At 38.6% G+C, this 9631-nt stretch overlaps 2 protein-coding genes across 2 annotated transcripts; one reads left to right on the top strand and one right to left on the bottom strand.

The window, feature by feature from the left end:
* The first annotated feature begins 337 nt into the window (after positions 1–337).
* Positions 338–2230, top strand: LOC109019459 (GDP-mannose 4,6 dehydratase 1). The gene has a single exon (XM_019001746.2). The coding sequence runs from the start codon at positions 938–940 to the stop codon at positions 2042–2044; it is 1107 nt and encodes a 368-aa protein (XP_018857291.2). The 5' UTR covers positions 338–937; the 3' UTR covers positions 2045–2230.
* A 474-nt stretch (positions 2231–2704) lies between these two features.
* On the bottom strand, positions 2705–9392 carry LOC109019458. The gene is made up of 6 exons (XM_035693147.1): positions 9274–9392; positions 9087–9170; positions 8842–8926; positions 4133–4221; positions 3184–3295; positions 2705–2998 (listed from the first exon to the last, which is right to left on the bottom strand). The coding sequence occupies exons 1-6, from the start codon at positions 9307–9309 to the stop codon at positions 2778–2780; spliced, it is 627 nt and encodes a 208-aa protein (XP_035549040.1). The 5' UTR covers positions 9310–9392; the 3' UTR covers positions 2705–2777.
* Between the last annotated feature and the right edge of the window lie 239 nt (positions 9393–9631).

Raw genomic sequence — 9631 nt, forward strand, 5'->3', positions numbered from 1 at the left:
GTTCTCCAAATTTAAAAAACAATATATACCGATTCAGTTATAAAATATATCTAAAACCAGATCCGTTATACTCCTACTTCCATACTCTTTTTTTTTTTTTGAAATAAAATCTCAATATTTCATTAACAAATTTTACACATTACAAAGTTTATCTTTTTCCAGACAGTCTAGAACTTTCTAAATCCAAACCTTTGCTTCTACTAACCTCAAAGCTTCCTTAATTAGTGTATCAGCCACAGCCACAGTATTTTTTCCTCTAAATGCAAAATGTAAAGACCAATCGGGTCTATTTTTCAAAACTGAACGACTATATTGAACTAAAAAGTCAATGTTGAACAAATCTTCCTCCGAGGCTGTTGATCGTATGATAACAGCCTTCGCATCTTCTTAAAAAATGAGTAATATTAGATACAAGTTTTAAATAGATAAACTCCATACATATCTTTTATGAAATAATAGATTTCACTAATAAAAAATAATTTTTTTACTCATTTTTAAGGTGAAATTTACTTTTTTATAAAGATTTGTATAGAACTATTTGAAATTTGTATAAATCATTTCTCTTCAAAAATAGCCCTGTGAATGTTTAAATTACGCGGCTCCAAAGCCTACCTTTGTAGTTTGTTCTTGTAGAATCGGTCCTTGTTACAGAAACGGGTTAAACTCGGCCCGCCAAGGCCCCATCACCATGCACCGAGTCACCGACGCCGCGAGGATAAAAAAGTCCATTGCATTCTCCTCAACCACGTTGGCCATAGTGAGGTGTCGTCCCGTTATTGGTTGAAGGTGAGAAACCGGAATAGCGCATACCATTTTTTCAAGCACCATTAAACCCTCCTACTCGCGTCCGTCCTTCCATTCACGACAGTCGCTCTCTCTCTCTTTCTCTCTAGTCTTCCCACCCGAGGACCCGACTGATTAAACGTGCTTGAAAACAATGGCGTCGGAGAACCACAATTCCGGATCCGGATCTACAATCGACGGCGAAGCTCCTTCAAAACCTAAAGTTGCGCTGATTACCGGAATTACGGGGCAAGACGGTTCGTACTTGACGGAGTTTCTGCTCGTCAAAGGGTACGAGGTGCACGGCCTGATCCGGCGGTCCTCCAACTTCAACACCCAGCGCATCAATCACATCTACATCGACCCCCACAACACCCACAAGGCCCGCATGAAGCTCCACTACGCAGACCTTACCGACGCCTCCTCGCTCCGTCGCTGGCTCGACACGATCCAACCCGACGAAGTCTACAACCTTGCCGCCCAGTCTCACGTCGCCGTCTCCTTCGAGATCCCGGATTACACCGCCGATGTCGTCGCCACCGGGGCCCTCCGCCTCCTCGAGGCCGTCCGGTCCCACATCGCGGCCACTGGACGTAGCCACATCCGATACTACCAGGCCGGGTCTTCGGAGATGTTCGGGTCGACCCCGCCTCCCCAGTCTGAAACGACGCCGTTCCATCCCAGATCCCCATACGCCGCGTCCAAATGCGCCGCGCATTGGTACACGGTGAACTACCGCGAGGCGTATGGGATATATGCGTGCAATGGGATACTCTTCAATCACGAGTCGCCGCGGCGGGGCGAGAACTTCGTGACGAGGAAGATCACGCGTGCGGTGGGACGGATCAAGATCGGCCTCCAAAGCAAGCTCTTCCTTGGGAATCTCAGCGCCTCCAGGGACTGGGGATTCGCCGGGGACTACGTGGAGGCAATGTGGATGATGCTGCAGCAAGACAAGCCGGACGACTACGTGGTTGCGACGGAGGAGTCGCACACGGTGGAGGAGTTCTTGAAAGTGGCATTTGGGTATGTGGGGTTGAATTGGAAGGACCATGTGATGATCGACAAAAGGTATTTCAGGCCGGCGGAGGTGGATAATCTGAAAGGGGATGCAAGCAAGGCCAAGAAGGTGCTTGGATGGAAGCCAAAGGTGGGGTTTGAGCAGTTGGTGAAGATGATGGTTGACGAGGATGTTGAATTGGCCAAGAGGGAGAAGGTGCTCGTTGATGCTGGCTACATGGATGCTCAGCAACAACCCTGATCAGCCAATTTTGGTTCACATCCGATCTGCTCCAAGTTCAATGTACTAGTCAGTACTGAATAGATTTGATTCAGTAATTTATATAGTTACGGTGTTTTGAAGTTCATGTCATCAATTGTTTGATTTCCTGTATCCCCCCATTTATTTGATTATATCAAATCCATACTTGTTCAATTGTTGTCTGCACTCACTTTGATTCCCATTCTTCTACTTTTTCGAGAAGTCATTCTGTTATTTAGAAGCTTTGAGATCTTGCAGAAACCGAATCTCTCCAGGGATGCTAGATCTGATCATTTGTTGATCATATCTTGCCGACCTTGGGTACCGTTTCGTTTTACGAATATGCCATTATTGCTCAAAGAAAGAGAATGCCATAAATCTTGGTGGGTTTTTTTTTTTCCCCAAGATCTCTATTCTAAACTTAGTCCCGATTAGATTCAAAAAAATATTTTATCTTTTCTTATCATTATAATTTTTTTAAATTCACACAAAATATAATAAATAATTTAATTTTTTTCAAATATCAAAATAATAATAATATTAAAAAAAAATATTAAATTTTATTTTTTTTTATCTAAAATCATCTTATCTCAAATCCAAACCAGCCCTTCTAATAACTTCACAACTTGAAGCAAATATTAGAGCATAAAAAACCTAATCTCACATGAAGGACTGCTTCATTGACTCAGCCTTAAATTTTTTAATGTGTAGAAGAACACAAATATCTACGAGTCTAACTTGGCTTGGTAGGAGACTGAATTTTGTTTAAATCTCCGGGCGAAGTAGATGAGCGACTGATGATCTGTGTGTCGGTGGCAATTGCGAATGGTTTGAAAGATGACCGGAGAGATTCTGGTCCCTCGGAAGCAATTCTCTTAGACAATGCGTCACAGTTACTAAGAACCTCCGTCAACCTTCCTTTAAGCTCCCCAATCTCCACCTGCAAGGCATGAACTGAATGCATTTTCCAAGGTAAAAAGTCGATAAATGTCCACAGGCAATAATAAAAAGCAGCAGAATCTGCAAAAGTAGTCCCTGTTGATCTATCCTGGTGCAAAACTATGGCCCATGTGCCAGAACCATTTCAGTGGGTCCATCAGAATAATTCAAAGAAACTGAGACTTGAGCTAATCAATTACCTCCTGATAAATGTCGTGAAGTTGTCTTCATTTCCGAAACAGAGTAATTGAACCGTTTTAGAAGTTTTACTGCCAAAGCATCAGCAACTTCTATCTCGTTTTCTATCTCTTCCTGCAATAATGTCACTTATCACATCAAATGTACCCAAAAAAATGCTAGTTGGGGCCACACCCTGGTGAAACCATTTAACCAATTCTGCTTAGAAAAACTTTTGAGAGTGCGATGCACGAGACCAGAGTTTATTCTGCAAAGATGGATCTGAAGAGTCCTGCCTGGGAGAGGTTCCCCGAAATTTTTAAAAAAAAAAAAAATGCTAGTCCAACACAGAATCAGAAGCAGAATTCTACTTGGTTAACCACGGCAATTTTATCATCTGCTGAAGCATCAAATGGACCGAGCTAAGATCCAATCCAATTAAGTATTCATACACACCCATATCTTTCCTTTAGAATTCGCTTTATGGATTAACCAAAAGTAGCTGTGAACTCATCTATGTCCAGCTAGTGGATCTGAACCATGTTAAGATGGTTGATTGATCATTTTACTTTTTTGCGTCCAAAATTAATCAACAAAACGCATGTTGATTAAGATATGCGTCTTGGCATGTCATAATCATAGTTAAATTAATTTAATTGCGACTTAAGGATCCACTTTGGATGAGTTTAAGTGTGAACCTGCAAAACCATGGTTTGATAATTAATTTAATTGTGAATCTGCTGAAATCAGAGTTGATTATGACTTCGAAGCATATCTGAGTCATAGCATCATAGTATCAAAGACAAACTTGAATCTTAATACAATTCTAGATCGATACAGAACAAAAGAACTTCATCTGACTTACGGTCTTGAGGATCCACTTTAAATGAGATCAATCAAGTGCCTAGTGCTACTGAAGTCATGTCCTCGTTCACTAAGCTAATTCAGAACTCAAAAAGTTTAGACAGAAACCTGGTTTTTGCTAATCATTTGAATCTTCGTCTCCTGCCAATCACGGTATATTGAGAAAAGCTCCGTCAGCACCTTCGGATCCACAGTTGCTGTTTCAAACAGAGAAAAAGTATAATTACCTATTAGCCTCCCAACCAAAGTTGTTTCCAGCTTAAAAAGTGATAAATAGAAATACTGCTAAGATAAATAAATACCCAAAATGTCATTTGTGAAACATGATGCTTCACTTGGTGCATAGTATTTATAGATAGATGACAATGATGACCAAGTTCCTTCGATGCTTTGCATTCAAAATTTAAAAATATATCTTGGCTAAGATGGTTAACCATAACAAGTGAGGGTCATGCTAGAGCCACCAACACTGGCTCCCGATGATTCCTACCAATGAGTGCAAAATGCACTTTTTTATTTTGTGTTTTTTTTTCAAGCATTTTTTAAATCCCTTTAAACATTTAAAAAAAAAAATAAAAAATTCATAAACTCATTTTAAAACACTTCCTTAACACTTACGTAAAACAAAATATAAAAAAATAAAATAAAAAATTAATCGGTAACTTTTCTCGTGCTGCATCCTTGGTGGATGCAGCATTTTCCAACAAGTGAATAACTCAAGACATAAATGAAAGAAACCTAACACATGGTTAAGATGGTTAAGAAGATTCACATGTGCATGCGCACAACTGTTGCTGTAAAAGGGGGTGGAGGGGGAAGAGTTAACACCCCAAAAGATGCTTTTGAAAAAGGCAGGGAAGTTGATGGAGGGAGGCGATGCTTTATGGAAATGGCAATGGAAAGCACTTAGAAAGGTTATAAGCAGACCAATTTCCAATAAATTAAAATCCTTGTCTTGGTGCTCCATTATCCTCTCCTTTGACCGCCAAGCTTCCACCTTCAACTGGACTTCCAGTATAAAAGTTTATATGCATGATTCTCCTTTCGGGTTTATACTTGCAAAGAAATCAGTACATACATATCTAACAAATTTTTTTTTATTAGTACACACTGCACATCTAACAAATCGATGTTTCATACAAGAGAATGCCAAGGCAGTGATCTTGAATGACATATCGATGTGTTTTAACGAACGAAAGAATTAGTAGACTTTTCTCTCATCTATACCCAAACTGCACCTCAAGAAGTAGGAACCCGTGCCACATCCAACCAAATTATCATTTTATTGTGGCTGCTTGGCCATTTCTGATCACTAAACCAGTGATGTCTTATGTTAGATATAAAACGATACTCGATTAAGTTTTGATAAATAAATGACACTCAATTTAAGTAAGAGGAAGACTACGGGCTTGTTTGGATAGAGAAACGATCTTATCTCATCCCATCTCATCATTACAATTTTTCCAAATTCCCACACAAAATATAATAAACAACTCAACTTTTTCAAATCCCAAAACAATAATAATTTTAAAAAATAATATTCTAACAATATTTTATTCAACTATCTAAAACAATCTCATTTCACTATCCAAATGAGCCCTAAAGTTGCAATAAGAACAACAGCTTTAATTTTTTTCAATCAAACTAGATTAAGCATGAGAACAACGCAGAGCAGGTCCTAAAGCAAGGAGTGAAAAAGAGGCAAAAGAGGTCCTAAAATCATCTCATCTCATCTCATCTCATCTCACTATCCAATGCACAACTTTCTTTCAAGAGACCATATGTGTGTTACACAGCAACCCTTTTGATGATGTATTACCACAACTTAGAAGGTGTCTCAGACATCAGTTGCCTTGGAATATTTGGCATTTTGCAAGTCATGTGATCACGTTTGTTACATTTAAAATTAGAAATTAGGATCTATAAGGCTCCAATTTAAAGCTATTTTGAGATTTTAATTCATAAAATTTTGTTTGGAATAAATAAAAGCCAGGTTTCCACGCAAGACCAACTTCCATATCCTCGAAGTATGGCAGTCCTTGGGGTGACTGGAAATCTGATGAGGTGAACAGGACTTACGGGGTTTGATTATGGAAAAATATAAGGGGCTAGGGAGAGTTTTTTAACGTCCTACCAGATATGAGTTGGACAATGAATTTAAAATAAAGTTCTGGTATGATGTGTGCTGTGGAGAGCGGCCTCTTAAAGGGGTCTTTCTGGATCTATTCTGCATTGCTCAAGCTAAGGATGCATCGGTGGCAGAGAATTTACAGCTCTCTAATAGATCTCCTTTAGGGGAATTGGATTGTACAACAGCGACAAAAGATTGAGAGATAGATCTCTTTAACTCATTCAATAATTGGTTGTATTTTATTTGGTTGAGACAGGAAGAGAAAATACGTTGGCCATGTCGAAGAAAGGGGTATTCAAAGTGTTGTTCTATAATTCATTTATCCTCACGATAGTATTAGCTTTCCATGGAGGTCCATCTAGAGGAGTAAGGCCCCTCCAATTTTGCTATATTCTTTATTGGGCATGAACAAACTGAAATGACATTTTGAAAATCTCATTTCAGTTTGAAAAGTTTTTTTTTTTTTTTGGGGGGGGGGGGGTTACTGTTAACAAGCCCAATCAACCCTAGAGGTCCAGTTTTCATCATAAAAGCACTGATTTTACTCACAAAGCCCATAAATTTCATAATGCATAAAAGGGGTTGCTGTCAACAACCTCAGAATGAGCCACTGTTTTGTGAATTGCATGCACTTTGTACATGCCAAAGACATGAAAACACGTAGGTATATGTATGTATGCATATAATGTAGCAGAGTCTAGGAATAAAAAGTGCAATGCCCAGTGACCTGTTTACAAGTGCATGCATTTACACATTGAAACAGCATGTGATATGACCAAAAAGCATTCATTTATGAATCATGAAAATCCACAGCTGATAAACATGTTTTAAGTGATGCCATGCATGATAAAATAGTTGGCATATAGCATAATACACCTGCTGCCGTTCACTGGACAGCATCACATTCATGTTAATATGAAACGGTCAAAGCATGTTCCACTCAATATGCCTTGCTGGAATTGGTAACCCCAAAAAAAAAAAACTGTCAAAACTGTTAGAGACAAAGTTGTGACCTTAGCGACATGCCGCCAGCTTACAACTTTAGATTACGATGTAGTGAGATAGAATTGACACGGTGTTGTGCATGTACCTATTTAGGTATTGTTGACATGATTGCTGAGTATTGCACAAGGATAAGAGGTAAGTAACAATGTTCATACCCTTGCTTTATGTACGTAACCATGACCATATTATTCTTGCTAAACATGTAAGCAAAATGTTCATCTAAAGTTATACGATATGTACATGTTAGTCAATCACATGGCGTATAGCCTATTCCTTGTTAGCCATTATATGTACCCTTACTTATGAGAATTGTGAATGTGATACAGCTTTTATGTATGCTTCCGCTATGTCATGATGTATATATAAATATTATCTATCAAAAGAATGAAAAAAAGGGAAGGGAAAGGATGAGCTAAGGTAGGGTAAGGCAAGGAATGAATAGCAAATGAATGCATGTTCGATTGTTAATGTTTTCTTATTTGGCCACAATGAAGTAGGTTTACATACAGATGAGTTGAGGGGTGGATTGCAATGCCAAGAGTTGCTCATTGGTAGTGAACCCAACAATGTCCATTCTAGAGGAGGACTAGTTTCTTGCCCGTTAGTCCCAACAGATGCCAAGATCACAAAGATTGCTAGCCAGTGCACACGAGGCAAAGGTGTCCTGGCCAATGAGGTTTAGAAAGGAAATGTATGAATGAATATATGAGAATGAATGTTTTATATCATGAAAGAGCTTTACAAATGAAATATTATTAGATCATATTGTTCACTATATGAAGTAGTTGCGTATTGAGTATTCGACTTGGTTTTGTTTTTACGTGTTAACCATCCCAGTTACTGATCAATGCGAGGATGAAGCTACAAGACAAAACATGGCCCAGGGGAGAAGAGGCGGAGGCCTAAAAGGCCTAGACCATTTTTAAAGATTTTAGCTTATTTATTAAAAGTGATTTTATGATTTAGCACAAGATTTAGAATTTTTTTAATAAATGCTACCTATAACTCTCAATTCATTTAATGAAGTTTGATTTGCTTTTGCTTATGGGATCTTGTATACTTGGCGCTTAAACAATTGTTTTATTAGCATTCCTGACCTTATGAGGGAAGGGGTGTTATACTGCATCTATAAGATGGATGGGAGAACTGCGGTTCACCGATTACTCCATTGTGAAATAGCTACTAGCACTATGTGCCAAGCAGTTTTCCTTCTCTTTGGGCTTAAATCAGGTGATGCCTGTACGGACTCGGATTTATTAGCATGTTGGAAAGGAAGATTTGGCAATGATCACAATAGGCTCTTGTGAAGAACGGTCCCGATCTTAGGTGGTGCATGCGGTGAGAAAGGAACGACCTAGGCTTCGAAGACTCACAATGACAATAGAGGAGCTCAAAGATTTTTTTTAACACACTTTACAATTGGATGACTGCCCATTTATGTTTTCCTAGCTTTAGTTTCCAGGCATTCTTGACCTCTTTACTTCCTGTAGTTGGGTGTATCTATGTACACTCCCTGTGTTCTTGGATAATACCTTTCGGACTAAAATTTGCTTACCTATCTAAAACTAATTATGCTTTAACATGTGGCTGTGAAAACAAGAAAGAGTTTTAGGATGCATTTAAAAATTAGAATAGCAAATAAAGGAAAGCCTTTGATGTACCAAATCCACGAGAAGCCCACCTGGAACCGAAGAAGACGAAGGTTTCCTCACCAATATGTCAGTCAAACTACTCTCCGTCGGTGCTGACGTCAGTATCGGTGTTGTCTACAAATTATACACCAAGACAACTTAGAAAAAAAGGACAATTGAAAATGATTTCCAGCACAAAACTCAAACCAGAATGACTAATAAATAAGAGAACCCAAAACATTAAGATTTCAAAGCACGATCCAATATTTAAAAAAAAATAAAGAAAAAAGCATACTAATTTGAGGGATTTGAGTCTCTCTAAGATGGGGTCGGTGACCTCCGATACTTCGGACACTGTGGTGATTTCATCGGCCGGACGCTTCACGTTAGGCAAAACAGACGTTTACATAACAATCAGTGCAGAGTAGAACCAGCAATTAATGCAAATAATTTTAGGAGTTTAAGCGTCGTTGAGGAGCTACCTGTGAGCTTGAGAGTATGGATTCTGAGGCACCCATGGCCACCGGTCGGTGCTTCCAGATTAAGAATCGAAACGCAGCGTTAGAAAGATTTTAAAGTGAATTCTCCATTTTTCAGGACATTAAACTTTAAAGCCATTTTTTAAGACGCCAGTTTTAATAATGAGTCACGAGTGTGTAGCACGACACCGATAAGGCCAGATGATTTTTTTTTTATAATATTATTTTTAATATATTCTTAAATATTATTGTTTTTAAAAAATTTATAATATTATTAAAAAATATTTTCTTAACCACTAAATAATAAAAAAAAAAAAATCAATTGGCAACCATCATGGATGGCTTTTGTTGATGGATAAAG

The sequence above is a fragment of the Juglans regia genome, chromosome 8 (genome assembly GCF_001411555.2).
Source record: "Juglans regia cultivar Chandler chromosome 8, Walnut 2.0, whole genome shotgun sequence".
In the NCBI taxonomy this organism is placed as follows: Eukaryota; Viridiplantae; Streptophyta; class Magnoliopsida; order Fagales; family Juglandaceae; genus Juglans; species Juglans regia.